General features: G+C 40.7%; 1 protein-coding gene across 1 annotated transcript; it reads left to right on the top strand.

The window, feature by feature from the left end:
- The first annotated feature begins 625 nt into the window (after window positions 1-625).
- ggnbp2 (gametogenetin binding protein 2) lies at window positions 626-24,268 on the top strand. The gene is given in 16 exon segments (XM_034177516.1): window positions 626-785; window positions 1,554-1,685; window positions 6,325-6,402; window positions 6,485-6,738; window positions 10,771-10,805; window positions 10,808-10,868; window positions 13,940-14,068; window positions 14,173-14,382; window positions 14,464-14,638; window positions 14,728-14,901; window positions 15,076-15,214; window positions 15,319-15,444; window positions 17,360-17,502; window positions 23,330-23,536; window positions 23,661-23,784; window positions 23,787-24,268. Coding segments are annotated over 15 exon segments (2,022 nt in total). The 5' UTR covers window positions 626-785; window positions 1,554-1,592; the 3' UTR covers window positions 23,861-24,268.

The raw sequence follows: 24,268 nt of genomic DNA, 5'->3' as shown, positions 1-24,268 counted from the left end.
AAAACCCACACACAAGTTACAAATCATAAATTTGTGTTTGTGGATCACAAAGCACGTGTACAAATCAAAGGATATTTCTAAATCACCCTCTGTGCATTTGCAAGTATTAATGAGACAAATTTAACTCCATACGCCAAAAATTTAGGACGTACGGTTGATTCCATGCATTGTCTTGAGCACCATTTCAATTAATTCAGTTTGTATACCTATGTGCAAGTTTACTGAACTTGCAATCATTCTAAGTGATGTGTGTGTGCATTGATACCACATTTTAGAGGAGCAAGAGAGACTAAAACATATACCTTGGTATTATAAAGCAATTTACTATATATTGTTCATTTTGACGACATTTTGTGGAGCCCCTCCAACTTTTATCCCATCCCCAACAAAAATTTCCTGGCGCCGCCACTGGTATGAATGGGTGAATGTGAGGCATCACTGTCAAGCGCTTTGAGCTTTGCTTTCAGAACTGTTCTGATTGCATTCCCATCCAAACTGTGGCGGTAATGCACCTCAAGGCTGTTTGCTAAACGTTATTGAATGTCACAGAAGAAGAAGAAGAAGAGGAAGAAGAAGAAGAAGAAGAAAAAAAAGAGCAGCCGATCTACTATGTGTGACGCTGACCAGGCGCAAAGACCTCTGGGAAACAATTTGTTGTGATCAAGTAGCTCAGCGAGTCCGACGAATAAAAATCTCTGTAAAGTCGCTGCACTGAAGAATTTTCAAAGCTGGTTGAGAAAAAAAACACGGAATTTTAACGGAGTCTACTTTGTTCGGTCGATAAGGTACGATGAGCATCTTTTAAACACGAATATAACTTAATAGCGACTGCTTTTAAGTAGCCTGTCACCCAGGCGAACTTTATGTTAGCTAACACACAGGAAGCGGAAAAAGTGCCATTCTCGGAAGGCATTTTTCTGTATTAAGTGAACGCTAAACTGTGTATAGTGATCGGTGAAAATATTGAGTAAACTCTTGCTGTCGTTCACTTTTTTCTTTTTTTTTTTTTTTAAATCGTGCTGGCAAAATAAATTAGCTGGAATGCTAACGTTAGCCATCTAGCCACCGGTACCTATTAAACTTATCCTTTCTAACAGAGCGAGCAGTTAGACATGGGTTTAATTTACTATTTCAAAACCCGTTGACTCACTGTTTGAAAGACCAAAAATGTAACATTGTTTGCTCCAGTTAAATTTATTTTACTTGTATAGTGCTAAATCACAACAAAGCTGCCTGAAGGCGCTTCACACGAGTAAGGTCTAACCTTACCAACCCCTAGAGCAAGAACACAGGGGACAGTGGTAAGGAAAAACTCCCTCTGATGACAGTGTGGGAAAAAATGTCAAGCAGACCAGACTCAGAGGGGTGACCCTCTGCTTTAGTCATTCTAACAGTTACACGACTTTTACTGATTCTTGCTTATTCTTTTGTTAATTTGTTAAATGTGGGTTAGGGGAGCATGTAACTTCCACTGTGTTGTAGAAGCTAAAAAGCCGTATTTGAGTGGTGGTGATGTTTAAACATTGCTAATGACTGACTTTATGTATTGACAGGGAAGAACCTGCACCATATCTGACACAGGAATAAAGGTCATGGCACATCTGGTTGCAGTTTGCAGGGATGGAGAAGAGGACTACAAATTCCTCGCCAGACAAATCCCACTACACATTGATGATACTCTCACAGTAAGTAATATTTTGCCTTCTTCTAACAAGCATAAAATTCTACTTTTAATAGTTGTTCTGATCTAAAGATAATGTGATGTCATATACTGTACATAATATCCCAGTACAGCATGACTCGCTGATATAGCACAGTTTAAATTCAGGGGTGAAATGATGTGGGCAAAGTAGTAGAGCATAAAGAGCTAAAAGAAATGTTTGCATACACTGTGGGGAGAAGTTCAAGTCCTGTGGATCTGGGGTAATGAATCTGCTGTATCCATAGAAACGGGGAGGGGGGGGGGGGCAGAGGTTGTGATCAGCTAATCTTAAGCATTCTAACCACTGCCTTCAGTATTTTCTGGTATAAAATGCAAGCTCCGTTTTAGGCTTCCTTGTATTTGATGTTGACAAGCTAATTCTGCTTCCATGCCCTCCCGTTTAACTTTTAGCCCTCTGGATTAAAAGTCTTACACATAAGAATATCTCAAATATGTTGCATTTGCTTGTTGTTAAAAATATTCCCCTTATAAGTGACTTCCCCATGTTGTACTTCTTATAAGTACTGTATGTCTTAAGCCATGTTCTCAGTGTCAGAGATGCATGTTCTGTGAAGTATGGAACCAAGGACAGATTTTTATTTATTTATTTATTTGTCCACTCCTGAATCTAGCCCCCATTTCAGGACAATTGCTGCATGCTTTCAGTGTTAAAATAAGGTTCTAAATCTGATGTCTCATCTGCCTTACAACCTTGCAAAGTATTTTTTTCGTCATAAATGGTTTAGAGTTGTATTTAAAATTAGAAAAAGAGTTATCCTGCAGATGTGACGCACCAGACTTGTACCATGTGATGAGGAATAAAACACATGTAGCACACCTGTAGTAGAGCACAACGGCAAACCTCCTGGTAATATCATGGCATGTATTACAATGTTACAGGCTTCACAGTAATTCAAAAGAATATCAAAGTATGTCAAAGTTTGTGATGGGGAGAGGAAAAAAATTTCTGTCTTGAAAATCCTACGACAGTTGAGACTACAGCACAATGGCTGAATATACGAGTTCATCATGGACCCCACTCCCATATTCTTGAAGGTTTTTCATGGGGAAAAAACAGAGTATCTAAAGTTGTCAGCAGTATTGTTGTTATCACTACATAGTTAACATTGATGTTCAGTCCGTGATTTGTTGCAAAAAAAGTCCTCCTTGACCTTCCTATAAATTGGATTAACACCCAATAAGGTGATGACAGTGATTATTGGCGCTTTTTTTTCTTTTTTCTCCTTAAAAGAGTAGTTTTCAGTTAGAAGTTGGTAAAGTGTAGTCAGCGATGGGCGACTTACTAAAATGTATATTACAGATTATTAGTTACTGTTGTTTCAAATTAATGTGTTGCATTACAATATTTTTGTCTCTGAATTGTAATGCGTTACACGCTTCTGCATTACTTTTGCATAATTTTCACAAAAATAACTGCAGAAGTAGCTTTTGGCATTCTAAAATGCTAAAATGTGGTTTGCTGCAGCTCCTTATATATCCAGTGGAGGGCGATGTAGTGTAGCATAATGACTACACCAACTACTAACAACCTGCGGTGTTACGGATCACAAAATCCACAGTTCAGATTAGATATGGATTTTAAACCATGGATCATCTAATTTTTTGGAGCAGTGGAAAAAAAAGACATAATACTTTGCTTTCCATTTTCAGACAAGAGAATGAGAAATCCTGAACATTGGCGAGGGGTCGGGTGCCTGCCCTAGGGCCCCAGCCAGGTCCAAATCAGAGTCCTGGTGGGGTGCCAGGTGGTTGCTGGATTTTAGGCAAGATGAGACCAGTTTTAAGCCTAGTTTTGGCCTCATAAAATATATTACAACAGACAATTTTTCCACGGAAATGAGAATTTCCTTTTAGATTTTCCCCCAAATTATGTTTTTTTTTTTTTTTTTTTTTTTTCCTTGTTCTCTTTTGGCTTGCCGAGTTTTGCGAGCCATTGCAGACCATGGATTGCTCCGTGGCTCCACCATGAATAATAGCCATAGCGCTCTTGATCAGCCAAGGCATACTTCCCTTGGCGGGATTTCTTATTCTCATTGCTCACTCATGTCTCATTGGCAACTGGCAATGTTCATGTGAATCACATGCCATGTCAGCCAATAGGATTGTGTGTAACATGGTGTATCCATCCATCCATTCATTTTCTACACCACTTACTCCAATTTAGGGTCATGGTGCTGGAGCCTATCCCAGCAGTCATAGGCTGTGAGGCGGGGTACTCCCTGGAAAGGATGCCAGTCTGTTGCAGGGACAGATATAGACAAACAAACACAATCACACTCCCACACACACAACTACAGACAAGTTAAAGTTTCCAGTTCACCTAACCTGCATGTCTTTGGATGTGGGAGGAAGCCCGAGCACCCAGAGGGAACCCACGCAAACACTGAGACAACATGCAAAGTCCACACAGAAAGGCCACAGGTGGGATTCAAACCCATGACCTTCTTGCTGTGAGACATCAGTGCTAACCACCTATCCACCATGCTGCCCTGTAACATGGTCTGTCTCATTTTAATCCAAAGCCACTAAATTGCTGAAACCACACTTGGATGAACAATGAAATCTCAGTTTTGTTCAAAATGACAGATCACACATAAAGACATGAATAACATAGCGATTGATGACAAAATCAAAAACATGGTTATGGCTGGAGGAAAAGAACGAGCTTAGAGATTATTTCTCAGACTATGTGAGGAAGATGAAATTAGCCAGGATTGGGGAATGGATCTGGTAGCAATGGTCAGTTCTTTGTAAAAATGTGTCCCCAATAGATGACTGTAAATCAATGGAAAACTGACGCTGACGAGCCAATCTGGTGCCATTTTTGCTTTGTTTTGGTTGGCTTGCAAAATGTGAAACCATTGTTTCAGTGAATCAAGATTCAGAGATTATTTGTCAGTTCAGTATACAAGTATGTACAGGACATATAGTTTATTGATTTTTGAAAAAATATTGTTTCCTGAATTTCTAATGTTCATGAATAGTTTTCCTGTTGACACTAGGTTTATACTGAAAAGACTGATCATTTTTTAAAACTTGTTTATGCCATTGCACTTACAAAAAAATAAACATTTCTAAAATTATCTCCCTTAAACTCAAACTGAAAGCAAAGCTCTACAACGTGATATAAATTAATATTAAATCAAGTGTGTAGTGAATATATTCCTCTATCAGTGTTTCACACCTTGTGTGATTTTTCACTAACTCTGATGTGGGGAGGCCAACAGACTTGCATGCACGATGCAGCTTCTCACTTGAACTTGGACTTTATTTCCAAACTTCAGCAACACAGACACTCCACAGCTTCAGTGTGATAACTAGCTGTAACTTTTCGAGGCAAGTAAACACTCGTACAACTGACCGCTGCAGGCTGGACATGTTCATGCATCACTGACGCCAAAAAACACCTGCCGCTCCAGTCCCGCTCATAACACACACATCAAAAGAAAAGCCGACCCCCACACACACACACACACACACACTGCGTTATTGTCAACTCTCTTTATCGTTACACTCCTAGAGATGTGCATTGAACGTACTACCTCCCTCCTTTTGCTACTGCCTCCGTACGTTTTCACAAAAACGTAGTGGCCGTGGCATCCGCAGAAAACGTACGGTGAAAATAAAAAACACACGGTGGGTTGTGACCCACGCTTTTGGGGGAAAAACCCGGTTTTACTTGGTTGTAGTTTGTTTGTATTCTAACGTTTGGAAAGAGGTGTCATTTGATTTAAAATGGCGATTGACTCTGAAGTTATTCATTCTGACCGAAATCTGTGCGGCTCTTTGGAGCTGTGCACTTAGTCCCACAAAACAGAGGATATTATTATTTCCATTACCTGATAGACAACTTCAGTTGATGCACCGGTGTCGTGCCAGACCGGCTGGTGCTCACGCCAGTGGACTTGCTACTTCTGAAAACCAGCGAAGCAGAGAACCAGTGAACAGCGGGTCGAAGCGCTGCTTCATTGCTTCAAGCAGACCCGCTGCAGCCTGCAATCAATGTAGAAAAATAATCATTTTCCCAATTATAAAAACCATCAAAACAATGGCCACTCTGGTGTCCCGGACTGTCCTTGGTGCATTCAGTGTGCCTTGGAAGAAAATCGATGCAAGCAGGCAGCGAACCATGCAGCACGATTCAACCCATCAATTTAATTGATGCACACTGAATGAATCGATACATTTGTATCTAGATACCGATTTGTATCAGTTAATCTCCATATGTGCTAAATATGTAACAGGTATAATATTGCTGAAAATTTATTAGTAATGCCTTACATTACTGCAATATAAGAATAAGGGCCTTTATTGTCATTGTACATACATGTCCTCTGCATTTAACCCATTCTAATTACAGTTAGACACAGTCCAACCACGAGGAGCAGTATAAGGAGCATTACAAGAAGTAATACATTACTGCAATTCTGATACTTTTGAAATGCTTTACTTCCAATACTAATTGTAGTAGTTTTATTTTGTGGTAATTATCAGCATGGCAGAGTTGCTATGAGTGTGATTATCTTTATTGTTTCTTTAATTTTCTGTGCAGTTCTTTTGATTTGCTACGTGTACCTGAAAGTGCTTGTTTATCTTCTCAGATGGTGATGGAATTTTCTGATGATAGCAAGGTTGACAGGTTTGAAATGAAAACGGCTCATTTGGAAAAGTTTTTGGAGGCAAGTATTGAATAAATGTTACGCAACTTTGCAAAAAAGTTGAGGAATGTTCAAAGTGATGACAGTTGTTTCCTTCCTTTAGTATCATTCAAAGATGACACAACAGGACTTGAGTGTTGCACTAACAGTAACGTCCAGAGAGCTGTACAGCGCGTTATCCCAGGTGGTGGCATGCGTGGGCTGCAGGCGGACTGTGGAGCGTCTCTTTTCCCATTCAGTAGACTCGGGGAACCCATTCCTGGGGCCCCTAGCACTGGCACCCAGTGGTGCTTTCACAGTCACCGAGGAATGTTTGACTGATGCAAAGAAGCTCTACAGTCTTTTTTATGTTCATGGGTAAGACACACACTGCTTACCATTTACAAATTTGGCACAGCTTAACCAAAGTCCAGATGTCTTAATATCATGTTGCTTGCTGTCACATAGGTCAAAGTTAATCGCTGTCTAGTTGGTTTATTGTCATTATCTGCTCTCTTAATGTGATACCAAATATCTCCTACACACACACAACTGACACTTCATTAGGTACACTTTGCTAGTACTGGGTTAAGCCCCTTTAGCCTTCAGAACTGCTTTAATTCTTTGTGGCATAGATTCAACAAGGTGTTGGACTCATTGTCAAAGATGTTGGCCCATATTCACATGATGGCATCATGCAGTCAGTGGGGAGCAGAGCCTTTTAATGCAGGCATACATCCTCTGTGTAGCTACATGGACATGACTAGGGATGGGTATTGATAAGCTTTTATCTATCGATGCCATTATTGATTATGCTTATCGATCCGATTCCCTTATCGATACCTCTTGTGAATTTTGTACTAAAAGTAGGCTTTACAGGTTTTCTATGTATTTCATTGAGTCTTAAAGTAAATAAATATGAAATTGGTCACTGTATCCTTGATCTCTGGACATTGAAGTTATTAATTCCGACTGGACTCTATCGTTCTAACTTGACTCGGCAGAGAGCCGCGCAGCGTTTGGAGCTGTGTGAACAGAATGGAGGACGATTCTTGTTTCTTTCTCGCAACAAGACAGGAGTCCCAGTTAGTAACTTTAATCCGCACAAAAGTGACTCAGATTTCACATATTCAGGGATGAAATTGGTGAAAAACAAAAAAAGCTGAAATGGTACATTGTCAGAGGTCAGAAGCTGCAACACTGGTGTTCCACAGGGCTCTGTGGCATCGCCTGTACTTTTCGCACTTTATACTAATGATTGCAAACGTACACATGAAAACAATTACATTTTGAAATATGCAGATGACACGGCCATAGTGAGCCTTCTGCATAAGGACACTGACATTTCCTCATACCACAGTGAAATACAGCAGTTCACTCAGTGGTGTGAGAGGAACTGTCTGCTACTAAACACCAAGAAGACTCAGGAAATGGTGATCCAAGAAACATCTGCCAGCATGACCCCGTCACAATAAAGAACACCACCATCCAGCAGGTGTCTACCTACAAGTACCTGGGGATACAGGTGGACAGCGCCCTCTGTTGGAAGCCTCATGTGGACTTTCTGTGCTCCCACCTGCAGCATAGGCTTTATTTTTTAAGAAGGCTGAGGCTGTATGGGGTGAGCACAAGCATTTTACTTGTTTTTTACCGAGCCATGGTGGAGAGTCTGCTCAGGTACGGGCTCATAGCCTGGTTTGGGAATATAACAGCTCAATCAAAAAACAAGTTAGCAAACATTCACAAGACAGCAATGAAAATTATTGGACTCAAACAATATCCCACAATTCAACACATTTATGAAGAAGCAGTGATGAGGCGGGCCAAGATCATCTCCACCGACCCAGATCACCTGCTGTTCCCTGAATATGTGCTGCTGCCGTCAGGGAGGAGACTGAGAGTGCCTCAGTGCAGGAACAACAGGCTGAAACTCTCCTTTGTACCAGCCTCTATCAAACTCTTAAACACAAAAGCACATTAGCACTTTATTTGCCCAAAAACTGTTTTTTTAATGTTTGTGTTATTTGTGTTTGTCTTTGTCAATGTCTTTTAATGCAACTTTGTAGTACTTTGTCCAAGACAAATTGCCTCTTGGGGACAATAAAGTTTATTCAATCAATCAATCAATCAAAACACCCCCAAAAACAACGGGCACTCTGAAGGACTGATAAGGGAATCGTTAAGCAAAAAGGTTATTGATGTCGGTGGATCGAATTATTTCTTAACGATACCCGAAAGGAACCGGTTCTCGATACCCATCTCTAGACATGACTGGATCCAGGGTTCTAGCCACGGTGGGCTGCGCCAGGCGGCCCCACCCGGTACTGCAAATTTCCACCCAGCTCTTGGGTTCAAATTGGCTGTGCCATCCAGCACAGAATTTCTGAAAAATGAACTGAAATGTTGCTGAAAATGTACCAATTCAATTGTATTTCAAGCTTATAGAGTCATAGTTTTGCCATTTCAAACCAATATTTAAAGTAATAAGAAATATGTTTCTCATTTTCTTCGTATCAAATCGCAAACAGCAGAGATCAGAGAGTCAGCACGTTCTGTGGCCACAAAGCTGTGAAGGGCAGCAGCTGAAAGCAGCGTCTCTGCTGCGCTCTGAACTGAAGAAAAAAAAAAACTTTGCCATGAAAATTCTACATTAAATAATCCAGAGGTCCTTCTGTATCTGATGATATATTCAGAAATTTGCAGTTTTTTTTTTTACAATTGAAAGGCTTCATGTTTTACTGCTTTACTGTGTCATTTTTGAAGAAGAGAGTGAATGCTATGTCCATTAAATATTCATTTGTTTTTAACATTTTAGACTTTGACAGAAACATACAAAAAGAACTTTGATCTTAAAAATATTACAACATAAATATATATTTTTTTGTTTATTATCCTTGCTTTCAGTGTGTCTAAAACCACCCAAAATTAGTTAAAATAAGGCTTGCCAATAATGTTTTAGTGGTATAAAACCCTATAGCTTTGGGGGGCCCTCAAAGCTATGAGCTGCGGTCACATAATTGACCCAGCACTAAAATGGTTCTAGCTAGAACCCTGACTGGATCTATAGATAACACTGCATCAAATGCCTTACTTGCCTAAAGAAAGGTGGACAGAGTCTGTTATGTGTCCCAGATGTGACAATATTTAGTAGAGAACATTGGCACTGTCAGTTGTAATCCTGTGCGCACACTTTGTCACAACTTTATTCATGAAATTCATTCAGTATTTCAACAATAAAAACAGCATTGTTGAAACTACATTTAATGTCTGGATTCAAGCATGCCTCACACAAATGGGGAAGGAAAACCAGTGGATTTTTCCATCACAAAATGTTGTCAGGCAGATTGCAGAACACTATAAAAACACAACATTCTATTCTTTCCTCAAAATCATTAAAGTGTACTGCTTCAGTCCTCACAAAAAGAAAACACTAACTCAATATTTTCAGGAGTTTAGAAATGGTAAAAGGCCTGCTGTAAACAGCGGAACTTCTGGCCGAGGTGCAGTTAGGTAGTTTTTCCGGCCGACTGATTCTGCTCTTTTTCTCTCTGTCCAAGGAACCAACAGTATCGCACGGGATTGGCAGCTGCGGACCAGAGGATGCTGGACTAATCACGAGATGCCATGCCATGAAGCTGATGCAGCACACTGCAGGCCCATTGATGGCATGATGACTGAACACTGGCCCTTCATCATGCTGGATGACACCCCCCCCACCACCTGTGACTTATATGTTTGCGTGGTCATTCCACAATTACACCTAGTTTTTCTTGTTGCCTGTTTCCTGTTTCTTCCGCTTTGTTAAACTATAAAAAAACTTGTAACTAGGAGAATGGGCTAAGCAGTGGGTCACACCTCTGAGTGTGGTCTGCTTGCAGTTTCATCAGAGGGAGTGTTTCCTTACCACCGTCACCTGTGTGCTTGCTCTAGGGGTCGGTAAGGTTAGACCTTATTCATGTGAAATGCCTTGAGGCAGCTTTGTTGTGATTTGGCACTATATAAAATGAAATAAATTGAATTCATTAGATGAGTTGGAAACTTTAAATTGACTGTGCGTATGAATATGTTTGCCTATCTATATGTGCATTGGCCTGTGATAGACTGGCAGCCTGTCCAGGGTGTACCCAGGCTCACACCCACTGACTGCTGGGTTAGACCACAGACATCCCTTATTAACCCTTATTTAGAGTAAGCAGGTGAAGATGTGTGCGTGAGTGGGTCTAGAAAATGATTGAATGAAAACATTGTTCACTCCTCCGCCACTTGCTGGCTGTGAATGAGGTGGGACATCTGCCAGTACATGTCTCATCACATAGCATCATTTGTTGCCACTGTATTTGTGCCAACACTAGGAACCTATAATTAATTTTTTTCCTACAAAAAATAATTTATTTATTTATTGTGTAACAGGTCAAAGTTGAATGATATGATCAGCGCCATTCCAAAAACCAAAAGAACAAAAGATGCCAGTTGCACTCTTTGGACACACAGAAACCCAAACCTTTGAGGTGAGTGTTATGACTGACTGTACTATCGTTCCAGTGATTTCCTTTAAACAGTAGAGTTTGCTCAATTTTTAGTGTAGTTAAATTTTGCCTGAGAATTTTGTCACATTTTCCTTCACTCTTTCTTTAACATCCAAGCCTGGATTATTGCGACCGATTTCCATCAAGCGGGCTGCCAAAAGGCAGGGTTCACGCTGACTCAACTTTATTTATAGAGCACTTTCGAACAGCCAAAGCTGAAACAAAGTGCTGTACATGAAGGTCATAAAAACAACAAGCAACAGTAAAAATGGCAATAATCCCGAACGGCTAAAACAGAGCCGGTCTCATATTGTGTTAAAAGCCAGTGAATAAAAGTGGATTTTAAGATTGGTTTTAAAAAGACAGTGAAGAGGCCTGCCTAATGTGCAAAAGGTAGATCATTCCAAATTTTAGGAGCTGCAACAGAAAATGATCGATTCCTCTGAGCATTCGCTTGGACCTTGGTACCTCAAGAAGTAGCTGTTCAGGTGACCGGAGGCAGTGTGCAGGGGCATAGGGGTGAAGCAGCTCAGAGAGATAGGGCGGGGCAAGGCATTTAAAGATTTAAAAACAATTAAAAGAATCTTAAAATGAACTCTAAAGTGCACAGGCAGCCAGTGGAGAGAGGCCAGGATCGGTGTAATGTGCTCCCTCTTTCGTACTCTAGTTAACTTGGCTTAACTACTCCACTAATTTGGTGATCCAGTTTAAAATCACTGTCCATCTTAAAACCAAAATTAGTAACAGTAGTCTTTGCATAAGCTGCCAATGGACCCAAATCAACAGGGGAGGGTACACAGAAGCCACTAGGGCCAAAATACAATTACCTCTGTTTTCTTATTAAATTTAGGAAATTTAGGGCCATCCAGGCCTTAATAACCTCAAGACATGACAGCAGAGGTTTGAGAGAAAAGGCATCACTTTTCCTCAGGGGGACATGTATCTAGCTGTCATCAGCATAACAATGAAAAGCGACACATTTTTGGAGGTTAGACCCTAGGGGAAGCATGTACAGGGAGAAAAGCAGGGTCCTAAAATTGAACCCTGTGGGACCATGTGTAAGCGTGGAGCAGAGGAGGATTCAGAAACCCCAAGACCAACGCTCGTAGTCCTCTCTGCTATGTAGGACCTGAACCAGTCCAGGGCACTGCCACCAATGCCCACTAGCTGCTGCAGACGATATAACAAAATACTGTCGTCTACAGTGTCAAAGGCAGCGGTCAAGTCAAGGAGGACAAGAACAACGTAGTTGTCACTAACATTTTCCATTAAAATATCATTAAAATGTTTTAAAAGGGCAGTTTCCGTGCGATGTAACGTTTTCAAACCAGACTGAAAAACCTCCATGATGTTGTGTTCATCAATACAATTTTCTCTTTCACTAAAACTGTGTTTTCTATTCCAAGCTTCTTCATAAAGGTTGTAATAATGTGTGTTTGAAGCTTACAGGGACAACACCAGAGGACAATCTGCTCTTTATAATGGTCAGAACTGATTGCCCTGAGATAGAATAAACTTCTTTAAAGAATTGAGGAGGGACCACATCACGAGGAGAACCTGGTGGTTTTATATGGGCCACCACATCCTCTAACAGTGACAGAGTCATAGGCTAAAAACAATTGAAGACCCCTGGGCAAGAAACAGGGACAGAGGGGTCAAAGGTGGGTGGAGAAATGAGAGCTCTTGCAGTAGCAACCTTCTCAGTGGAAAAAGTACAGAAAACCATTACACACATCAGTGGATGTTTCCAAACATACGGGCTGTGGGACATTCAGGACAGAGTCAGTTGTTCTGAACTGTACACGAGGGTTCTTGTAGTTTTCTGTGATTATGCTTTACAGATACTCTCTTTTGGATTCCTTGACAATGTCTTGATAAGAGCACCAGCAGTCCTTTAAAATTTGAAATGAAACCTGCACCTTGTCCATCTTCCACCTGTGTTCGGCTCTGCCACATTCCTGTCTGGCTGCACGGGTCATGTCATTGAACCAGGGTTCAGGCTGAGCCTTAGTCTGCTTGGGTTTTAGAGGGTTTTTGACACAAAATCTAGGCTGGATGCAAGATATAAAACTTACCGCATCTCTGGGACACATGCGTGCTGGTGCTATCAAAATAAATATAAAAATAATAAAGCTATCAAATTTACATAATTTACTATTCATGATGATTTACTTAATTAATTTAAAGCCTGATTTATGCAGCTGATCCATGTCATGCAGTGACGTGTGTGACAGTTTTAAAGTTGCCTGTCTCTGGATTATGTTTTATTATGGACTAATGTGACCCTCAACAAGCTTTCTTTTTGTGACTTTCAACTTTTAAAATAAGTTAATTTTGTTGTTGTGGCACAAAGTGCGTCGTTCTCTGGTTCAGGCTGAGAAACGCACCGGGAGTAGAAAAAACACAGAGGGACTTCTTTATAAAGACTTCTTCAGCCATGACAAGGAACTAAAGTATTTTCAGACATCGTCTTCAAAATCAGCACGCTTTATGTGGATAAGTTTTTGTCAGGGTGTGATGATGAATCTAACTTGAAACGAACAGTTAAGATTATGCCTTTATATTTATATGGTTTTAATATTTGAAACGGTCTGAACTGTTCACATGACTGCAGGTGTCAGCTGTTGAGCTAGTCAATGGGTAGCATCAATGGATGTATTTTGATTTATGATTAACTTACAAGAAACGTGTGTCAACAATCACATAAGTTACCTGCAACTTATGTCCCTCGTATACAGAACATACGAGTCATATGCTGGTATGCATCAAAAATATTGTGCATGCCCACATTTTTGCGATGTACTCGCTGTATTATGACGTATATTGGTGTGCTTCAACATGCTCTTAACTTTTACAAAACTTACCCATAAATTATTAGACGTATGCCTGCATATTCACCGTATTTTTCATACGTCAGCATACGCAGGCTAAATCACCGAGGTGTGACAGGCCTGTTAAAGGTTAGCTTTGGGACCAGAGTAAGAGAAAGGTGTTGCCTGATTTGCCTGTAAGATGAGTGATGACTGTTGTGTTTGATGACTGTACTGTGACAGTTGTAGGTTTTATGGGGGAAGCTGGTTGGACGTGTGGGACCTGATGTCCCAAGAGTGCAAAGACGAGGTGGTCATCATCGACAGCGACTGTCTCGTGGAGACAGTGGAGACGTACCTATGCAAATACAAGTAACGTGATAATCGCAGCTGTCGTTTCCAGTATTTTTTCGTTTCCTTTTTGGTGGTGTTTTAAATGGAGCTGGATGGACTTTGTTTTACTAACTTGTCCGTAGGTTTTGCTCTGCCTGTAAAACTAAAGTGTTACGGGCGTACAACATCTTGACGGGAGACCTGGACAGCAGTCAGGAAAAGGAGTATTGTGCTGCACTGTATGAGGGGTTAAGCTGTTGCCCCCATGAAAGCCACATCCACGTGTGCTGCGAGACAGACTTCATCGTCCACCTGCTTGACCGGGCAGAACCGGAGATTACAGGAGGCTATGAGTAAGTCAGAATTCTCATCTTAGACAGGGTCTGTCTGAAATGCGTTGTGTTTTCACTCTGCTGACGACTTTTTTGGTAAAGACACAGAGACAAACATGCCAAGACGATTGATATTGCACAAGAGGAAGTCCTGAACTGTTTGGCCATTCACCTCTATGAGCGGCTGCATCGGATCTGGCAGAAGCTGCGAGCAGAGGAACAGACCTGGCAGATACTGTTGTACTTGGGAATTGATACGCTCCGCAAAGGGTTTGAGGTACGTGCTTTTTATTGCACTGTGGACGGTTTATGCTGCTGCAAAAACTAATCGTTCGTTGTGCGATAATGTTGCTGTTATGTGTGCAGACGGCAGTGGAGAAGGTGCACGGCATGAGCCGGCTAGAGCAGCTTGTCATGGAGCTGTCTGAGGAAGAGAGGGCCAAAGAGCTGAAGCAAGAGAAAAAGAGGCAAAAGAGGAGAAATCGGCGCCAAAACAAGTGTGGCTTGGACATATATGAGAAGGAGACAAGCCTGAAAGAGGTACTGCGCCACCTTAAGTGAGACGTTTGTGTGTAATTGGAGAATTTTGTGCTCTGCTATTTCACGTGCAGTGATGGTTTCCAAACCACTGTGCTGATATTAAATCAAGCAAGAGCTTAGACTTAAAGTACAGTCACATCTAAAGTGTGTGTGTGTGTGTGTGTGATTTTGCAGTTGCAGGATCCCCTCGAGTCTGTGGCAGATAGTTGTGAGGCTTGTGTACACCATGTTGTGGAGGAGGAGGAGGTGGTTTGCACTGAGAATTGTATCAATGAAAGCACTTCGTGTAACTTTGTCGGCAGCAGTAAAAATGGTAAAATAAAAAAATGTCCAGCACACTTCACATCAGTTTTAAACTTGCTTTTCCATGCAGCATACAGATGAGCTTTGATGAACTGTTTTTCTTTTCTTCTGCAGAAGTGTCCCTCCGTAGCAATGTGAGTGACTGCGGCTACTCGTCAAGTATGGAGGGTAGTGATATGGGGTCCCGAGCAGGTTCTGACATCGCCTGCAATGAGGGCATCTGCAACCACGATGAAGCAGGTCAGGACTACTTAGAACTTTCACATTCTGGCTCATACAAGCTGCCCAGCCCTTGGTTTGACCACCATGAAGCAGAGCTCTGGATCTTGGTGTTCAGAAATGTATTGTCTGTAATACATCTTAAACGTACTTTTTGCCAGCCTGCACATTACTCTGGATTAGAGCCCGACCAATATATCGGCCGGCCGATATTATCGGCTGATATAAGCCCTTTTCAAAGTACTTGCTATCGGCCGAAATTTTGCCGATAGAACGCCGATAATTTCTCATAAACAGAACAGTTACTGAAATAATGTTTGTGTTGGCAATGTAAAATGTCCTTGCACCATTTGTCCAGTAGATGGAGCTCTGACTCCATTCAACTGAGAGCTGCTTACACCCCTGCTTAAATGTGTTCATCACCACTCCCGTAGTTCGCCGTCACACTGCACTGATCGGCTGACAAAAGCATACAAGTAAGTTTATAAGGATGTTGTTTGTAATAACTTTGCGATTACATTCACCCCACATTTCTCCCGTTTCGGTTCAACTCAGTTTGATTAACTCAGTTTATGTAGTAATGTGTCAAATGTGCTTCACTGCATCGTCATGCTTTTTATTAAGCCCACGTTGTGTAGACCTTATTTCTAGCATGAAAAACTTTTGTTTGCTGCTAAGAGGTTGAAACATTCAGATTCACTGGTCGTCTGGAAGGGTCCTGGGAATTACTGCTGTTCGCCATTAACCCTCTGGGGCCGGCGCAGTCGTATACGACAGCTGGGACCAAGCTTTACTAAATTGTAAATAACTTTTTAATGATATGAGATAGAAATTTACTCTTTTTTTTTTTTGCTGAAAAGTTAACACTGCAGACTTTCAGTCCACTGTCAGCCATCTTGGTACTCCTGTGTGAAGATGTGTGATGACGTGTGCAATGTGAGTGTCCAATCAGAATTGGTTCTCCGTCACATGGTTGTCCAAAATCCAATCGTAGGGCAGATTTACCCCACATGATATGGCAAAGACCATTTTCAGGATTGATATCTTACAAGTTGGCCCGTTTGAATAGCCCCCTAACTGCTCCAGTTGCATTTTTTGAACTTGAAAATTCTTCTCTATTATAAAGTTAATCAATATGAGGACAAAGCTTCAGCTTTTAGTTCATACCTTTTTTGTTAAGGCTCCAAAAAAGAATGTTTTATTCATAAAAAAAAAAAAAATATCGGCTGATTTATCGGCTATCGGCAAATCAGCCGATTATAGCCATTTTTTTCCATCCAAATATCATTATCGGCATCGGCCTCAAAAAAATCCATATCGGTCGGGCTCTACTCTGGATTTAGCAGCTACTGTACTTTCAGATGTTGCAAAGATAATCCTGGGAACATTGTTCTTAAAGAATGATGACATAACATACAGTGTAGTATTGTCTCTGATAAGGCACTTAGCATGCATAACAATCCACATGGCATTCAGGAAGGGAAAATTAATGCTGCCTTCCTTTGAAATGAAAATTAGTTTTTTCCAACTTCCTATCTAAAAGTGTTCACGTGCTTGGGAAAACATGGATTCCCACAGTATCTTTGGCTAGAGACATCCAGCTCCTATCCGTGATATTTTTGTCCCCATATTGGGAGATGGATTGTCACGAGTTTTTGGCAAGCCGGCATACTAACAGGAACACCAAGAGCCACAACTCGAGGTGGTACCCGTTAGATAAATGCATACAAGTAAAAAATGAAAAAAATAATTCTGTGTATTGCTTACTGTGTGCAACACTTAGTGCTGTCATGTCAGATCGATGAACTCTCTCTACGTGGATTTTGCTCAGGTTTCCTTCTTGCAATTATGACTTGAATGCCCATTCCAATGCACTTTTCACAATTCATGAAAAAGACTAAAACCGTGCCTTCTTCACTTTGTTTACTTTCTAAAGATTGCTCAAATGTCAGTCACTGTGCTAAAGACAAGGAGGAGGGAACAGATAGCTGTGTGGAGTGCTGGTCACACTCTGAAGTAAACGCTCAACACAAGAGTAAAAAGAAGAAACGGAGGGGCAAAGGTCTGTGCCACACACAGGTAAGAGGCAAACAACGTTTGTGTGTTCTGTGCACTTCAAAAATATAACGCAATGCTAAAATACCCTCGGCCATATGAGCCTTATGTTCTTTATAATTTGCAGTTGTTTAATTATTAAGATCCTATTGTCTTACGTACAATTTGTACACGTTCAAGGAAGCCCCTCTATTAATCAATCAAAACAACATTTACGTTTTAACAGCCTTGCGTGTGCGTGTACATGAGCTTTTGACAAAAGTGGACGTTATGCAAATCAGGGAATATTTGTACATCACCCTCTGTGCATTTGCTGGTATTGAGACAAATTTAACTCCATAGGAACTTAGCTTTGAGTTAGCGGAAGTTAGCATGCACGCTAACGCCGTAAAATGTGTTATCAGGTTACAAAAAGAACGTTTTCGGTTTTACAAGTGTTTATTTCTCGCTAGCTTTTACAAAATATATGACAAAGAGGATATGTTTACACAAACAAAACAGTTTTGCAGCTAACTACCAGCCTGTGACGTCACCATGCTAACGTCCGCAAAATAAGTTCAGAGGTGTTATTAGGTTCCAAAAATGGCGTTTTTGGTTTTCGAAGTGTTTATTTCTCGCTAGCTTTTACATAATATATGAGAGATATGCATATAAACACAAAGCAAAGCAGTTTTGCAGAGACCAGCCACTGATGTCACGGTGCCGCTCTACTCTGATTGGCTGTCATCCCCCGCCACAAAGCAGAACAGAGTCAAACAGAATGTGACTTTTTAACCTCTTAAAGTAGACCTACAATGAAATAAATGTGGTCAGATCTCAGAAAGAAATAGCTGATATGTATTTACAAGACCTTTAAGGAGTAAATCTGCAAGCCCAGATTTGTAATTCAGCGGAGAAATCTTTGTTTAAAAATGACAAATTTGCAGCTAAAATTTGGCCCTTCGCGAAAACTGTTTGTACACAGGGGCGTAGGTTTGCATATGGACCATAGGGACAAGTCACAACCATTATTTTGGGATGGCAAAATAGTCCCTACCAATATTTAGCATTTTTGTTTATATAACAAAATCATTCACTATTTTTTTGCGAACTCGATACTATAATTTTAGTCGTCACGTTTTGTGTTTTTGACGTGCCAGAGTGACAGGGTTACCCATGTTGCAATTTCATTGGTTCACGTTCTTCTCACATGGACGTACACAAAGCGCATCTCGTGGCAGGCAGTGCTTAATTTGTAAAGTGGGAGGTCCCGGAGCGCAGAGGATGGGTGGCTCTGGTGCAGTGTTGCCAGATGTACGATAATTATCGTATTTGTACGATAGTTTTGCCCTCTGTACGATGTACGATCAATAATGGGAAAAAATCCAAAATGTACGATAATTTCAGTTGTTGCCCAAACACGCATCTCTCTCTGACACCCAAGAATCATTTTGCAGGCGTTGCACTCAGGCGGCATCAAAGACACAACACACACAGGGCTGCTGCTGGCTTTGGCCGCCCGGGACAACGACATTTGAAAGCCCGCCCCCTCTCCATACAAAGTAATGAGTTCCCATCCAATCTGTGCCGTGACAGGAAGATTCCCCAACCAACATCTTTTTTTTTTTTTTGAAATTTTATTTCAACAAATGCAACAACAAACGAACAAAACACAAGAGCAAAGAGATATACAAGAAAAATAAAAAAAGTTCAAGTTCCTTATGGAGGTGTCAACATTTTTTCTGTGTTCAACAAAATCTGCACAAGTGGCCATGGCATCGGATGACGACAGCCACCTCGAGGTTGAATTCGACGCTTTCTAGTCTGGTAATTAACACGTTTGTGTCCCTTCACAGAAAAAAAAAAAATCTTTCTAGTAGTGCGTTCTAGTTTCCCCATTACTATAATTACTGTTTAAAAATGTGACATAAAATTCTTTGGAAATGTAAAAAAAAAACAAAACACTAAAATAGCTACGTTGTATGCGTTTTGTTTGTGTACGATCATTTCTTCCAAAATACGATAATTTTGAGGTTTTGGTACGATACTTTCATATTTCATATCTGGCAACACTGCTCCGGTGCAGAAAAACAAGAAGGGCGGGGTGGAGGGTTTGCGAACAATGCTGTGCGCCACACTTAAAATAAACTGCACACCCACACACACCTTCACAAATGACACTAACATCCTGCCTTTTCCTCAGAAATTACTACATTTATGTTTGCTGTCTGTCTCTGTACTTTTTTGTCAGTTTTGCGCTCTTTTTCATACTTTTGCCTCATTTCAAAAGTCACCGAACGCACTTTACCGTAATATATGCAACATATAGCATGCTGTTGGAAAGCACGGGTTCTTGGCTTGCTGTCAGTGTTAAATTTTTCAGAGTGAGGGCTTACATGAGAACTTACGGTAATGAGAATCAGCGGCGCATTAGTGTGAAACTTCCGTGTTTTTCCTCTGCGTTATGACATCACAGGCTTCGTTTACCGTAATACACCATATATATCATTGGAAATCCCTTTTTTTTTTTAAATTAGGTTGCCAGATACCTACAACTGCATTATTGATGAAGAGAATAGATTATACATCTTGGTTGCAAAAACTTTTTATTTTTTGTTAGCTCCACAAGTATTTTTTTGTTGTCTTGTTCTCTCAGGTGTAGGCCTATCGAATAGATTCGTGATTTTGGGTGCAATTTTGTTATTTAAGCTATTTGTTTGTTTGCCTACACGCTTAATATTGTAAATAAAGTGTTAAATTATTCAGCATTATGTCGTCATATGTTATGTATTATGCTGTACTTGTGCATCTAATGGTATGAGTGGGTTAGGGGGTGGTGGTGGTGGACAGGGGGGCCGGGGGGTGGGGTGGTATTGTCCCTACCAAAGCTGAGACCAAACCTACGCCCTTGTTTGTACATCTGGGACATTGCCGTGACGTAAGGGAGAAGACAGAGCGCTAGCGCCTTCAGTCCGATCCCGTGCGTTGAATGAATGCAATACTAGCTATTTCTCAGTTGAAATTGATTTTATCTGTTAGTAATGTTACTGTTATACACATCCTGGTTTCAACATCCAAAAGTAAGCTGCAATGAATGCGAGACACAGCTCTGCATGCTCAGATCAGCGGCGACATCGACAGCGGGTGACGTTCTTCCCCGACCCTTACTGCGCCAGCCCTCTCACAAGCGCAGCATGTGAGCGGGTCATCGTGGTAACCCGACCCCAGCCTTGCCCTGTGAGAAAATATTGGCTTGCGTGGAGTGCCTCCGTCCGTTCACTCGTACTGCAGCTGCATTGATCATGCAGATCCTACTTACATTGCAGAAAGTCCCGAAAATATCATTTTTATGCAGTCCACAAACATTCAGTCTTAGAGCAAGATAATATAAAACTCACCAATAATTGTTTTTTACGGGGAAATATGATTTGAATATAGATCTAGTCTAAAGGCAAAACAGTCATAAACATCTTCGAAACAGCGGTAAGACAGTAGATTTTCAATGCGACACCACTCAATCAAATGGGCGTATGAAAACGTCCCCAAAAATAATTTTCAGGCAAAAACAAAAGAATGTACAACCCCTGGCAAAAATTATTGGAATCACTGGCCTCGGAGGATGTTCATTCAGTTGTTTAATTTTGTAGAAAAAAAGCAGATCACAGACATGACACAAAACTAAAGTCATTTCAAATGGCAACTTTCTGGTTTTAAGAAACACTATAAGAAATCAGGATAAATAACTGTGGCAGTCAGTAACGGTTACTTTTTTAGACCAAGCAGAGGGGAAAAAAAATATGGAATCCCTCAATTCTGAGGAAAAAATTATGGAATCATGAAAAACAAAAGAATGCTCCAACACATCACTAGTATTTTGTTGCACCACCTCTGGCTTTTATAACGGCTTGCAGTCTCTGAGGCATGGACTTAATGAGTGACAAACAGTACTCTTCATCAATCTGGCTCCAACTTACTCTGATTGCTGTTGCCAGATCAGCTTTGCAGGTTGGAGCCTTGTCATGGACCATTTTCTTCAACTTCCACCAAAGATTTTCAATTGGATTAAGATCCGGACTATTTGCAGGCCATGACATTGACCCTATGTGTCTTTTTGCAAGGAATGTTTTCACAGTTTTCGCTGTATGGCAAGATGCATTATCATCTTGAAAAATGATTTCATCATCCCCAAACATCCTTTCAATTGATGGGATAAGAAAAGTGTCCAAACTATCAACGTAAACTTGTGCATTTATTGATGATGTAATGACAGCCATCTCCCCAGTGCCTTTACCTGACATGCAGCCCCATATCATCAATGACTGTGGAAATTTACATGTTCTCTTCAGGCAGTCATCTTTATAAATCTCATTGGAACGGCACCAAACAAAAGTTCCAGCATCATCACCTTGCCCAATGCAGATTCGAGATTCATCACTGAATATGACTTTCATCCAGTCATCCACAGTCCACGATTGCTTTTCCTTAACCCATTGTAACCTTGTTTTTTTCTGTTTAGGTGTTAATGATGGCTTTCGTTGAGCTTTTCTGTATGTAAATCCCATTTCCTTTAGGCGGTTTCTTACAGTTCGGTCACAGACGTTGACTCCAGTTTCCTCCCATTCGTTCCTCATTTCTTTTGTTGTGCATTTTCGATTTTTGAGACATATTGCTTTAAGTTTTCTGTCTTGATGCTTTGATGTCTTCCTTGGTCTACCAGTATGTTTGCCTTTAACAACCTTCCCATGTTGTTTGTATTTGGTCCAGAGTTTAGACACAGCTGACTGTGAACAACCAACATCTTTTACAACATTGCGTGATGATTTACCCTCTTTTAAGAGTTTGATAATCTTCTGCTTTGTTTCAATTGACATCTCTCATGTTAGAGCCATGATTCATGTCAGTCCACTTGGTGCAACAGCTCTCCAAGGTGTGATCACTCCTTTTAGATGCAGACTAATGAGCAGATCTGATTTGATGTAGGTGTTAGTTTTGGGGATGAAAATTTACAGGGTGATTCCATAATTTATTCCTCAGAATTGCGTGAGTCCATATTTTTTTTCCCTCTGCTTGGTCTAAAAAAGTAACCGTTACTGACTGCCACAATTTTTTTTTTTTTTTTTTTCCTGATTTCTTATAATGTTTCTTAAAGCCAGAAAGCTGCCATTTGAAATGACTTTAGTTTTGTGTCATGTCTGTGAGCTGCTTTTTTTTTCTACAAAATTAAACAACTGAATGAACATCCTCCGAGGCCGGTGATTCCATAATTATTGCCAGGGGTTGTATACTCACCAAACTTACCGCAAGACAATATGAAGTTTTTAAAAAAAAGTTGATCCTTCCGTATAAGACAATTAAAAGGTGCTTTTGTAAGAGATGCAAACTGACGTAAATCTACAAATTACAGTTGGCGCGTGCAATGAATGCTGGGATAGGGTCTTCTCTCTTACTTCTTGGCAACGTCCCGGATGTGATGACAGTTTTGCAGAGGGCCAAATGTTAGCTGTAAATGTCATTTTTTTTAAACGAAGATTTCTCCGTTGAATGACAGATCTGGACTTGCAGATTTATTTTACTACATTCAGAAGGATCTTATGTGTAAATATAAAACATTTTTAGGTCCAAAGAACTGACTGCATTTATTTCAATGCAGGTCTACTTTAAAATAGGTCAAGGTTAGCCATCTTTGAACTTGTCCAAGGTCTGTGTCCCAAGAATGTTCCCTGTGAATTTGAAGACTGTAATAGAACTGGACTTACGCTGTACACAGACAGACGGATGGACGGATGCCACGTCTTCGAAATACCCGATGGCCATATGTTGGCCTTGGGTAAAAATGATTAAATGATTTAACACCTGTCCAATGTTTCTACAGGGAGAGAAGTGCGAAAGTTGTGTGACAGATGAGAACACGACAGGCCGTGAACTATTGCCACACAACTGCCAAACCAAAGAAAATTTTTCCTCGTGTGAAAATGCACGTGGCAGCACCACAGTACCAATTCCACAAAGGGGTCATCAAACTAACATCGGCCTGCATGTGAGCCCTCACAAGTGGAAAATAAGTCTTTTGGAACTGCTGGTTAGTGAGAATAGCTTAGTCAGATGAGATGAAGCACTTGCAAATTTTATTTCTTTTTTTAAATCAGCTTGTTTGATCCTGGCACTTGCATAACTGTGTGCACTCCGTGTTTTTCCCAATACAGGATGTTGCCGAAGTGAATTCAGATGACAACTTTCTGACTCGGGAGGAAATCCAGACGTTTGTAGAGAGTCACCAGTCCTTCCTCAGCAGCCGCCACGCGTACAGACAGCACCTGAAGGAAAAATTTAAAACTACTGCGGCGCCACAGAGCAAACGAAGCAGTCATGTGGAAAGCTGCCGACCAGAGCCAGTGTCAATTAATTCCATTAATAATGTCAGTGACCAGTGCTGCAAAATCTTAAAAGAAAATTAGTGAAATAAATGTGGGACCTTGTTGGGCTACTTGACCTTTGACGCTCTCTGTTCTGCACTTGTATACTTTGTCACACATCGTTGTTTTTCAGGTTAGCGTCTTGTTGCTTGTGGCACAGTGGAATCGGGAAATCAAGCTTTGAAATCTGTCACATTGGGGATCATTTTCAGGAGTTTTGTTTTCTTTCTTTCTTTTGGTGACACTAAATGACAATTATAATTGTGCTAAATTTATACATAAGTTCTACATGTAATGGTTTTACAAACGGTAATCATCAATTTGCATTGATTTGGTTGTGATGAGAGAGCAATGAGAAATTTAAAAAATAAAGAATATTTATTAATATGCATCAGTAA

This window comes from Thalassophryne amazonica, chromosome 9 (genome assembly GCF_902500255.1).
Source record: "Thalassophryne amazonica chromosome 9, fThaAma1.1, whole genome shotgun sequence".
NCBI lineage: Eukaryota > Metazoa > Chordata > Actinopteri > Batrachoidiformes > Batrachoididae > Thalassophryne > Thalassophryne amazonica.
This window is presented reverse-complemented; position numbering and strand designations above follow the sequence as displayed.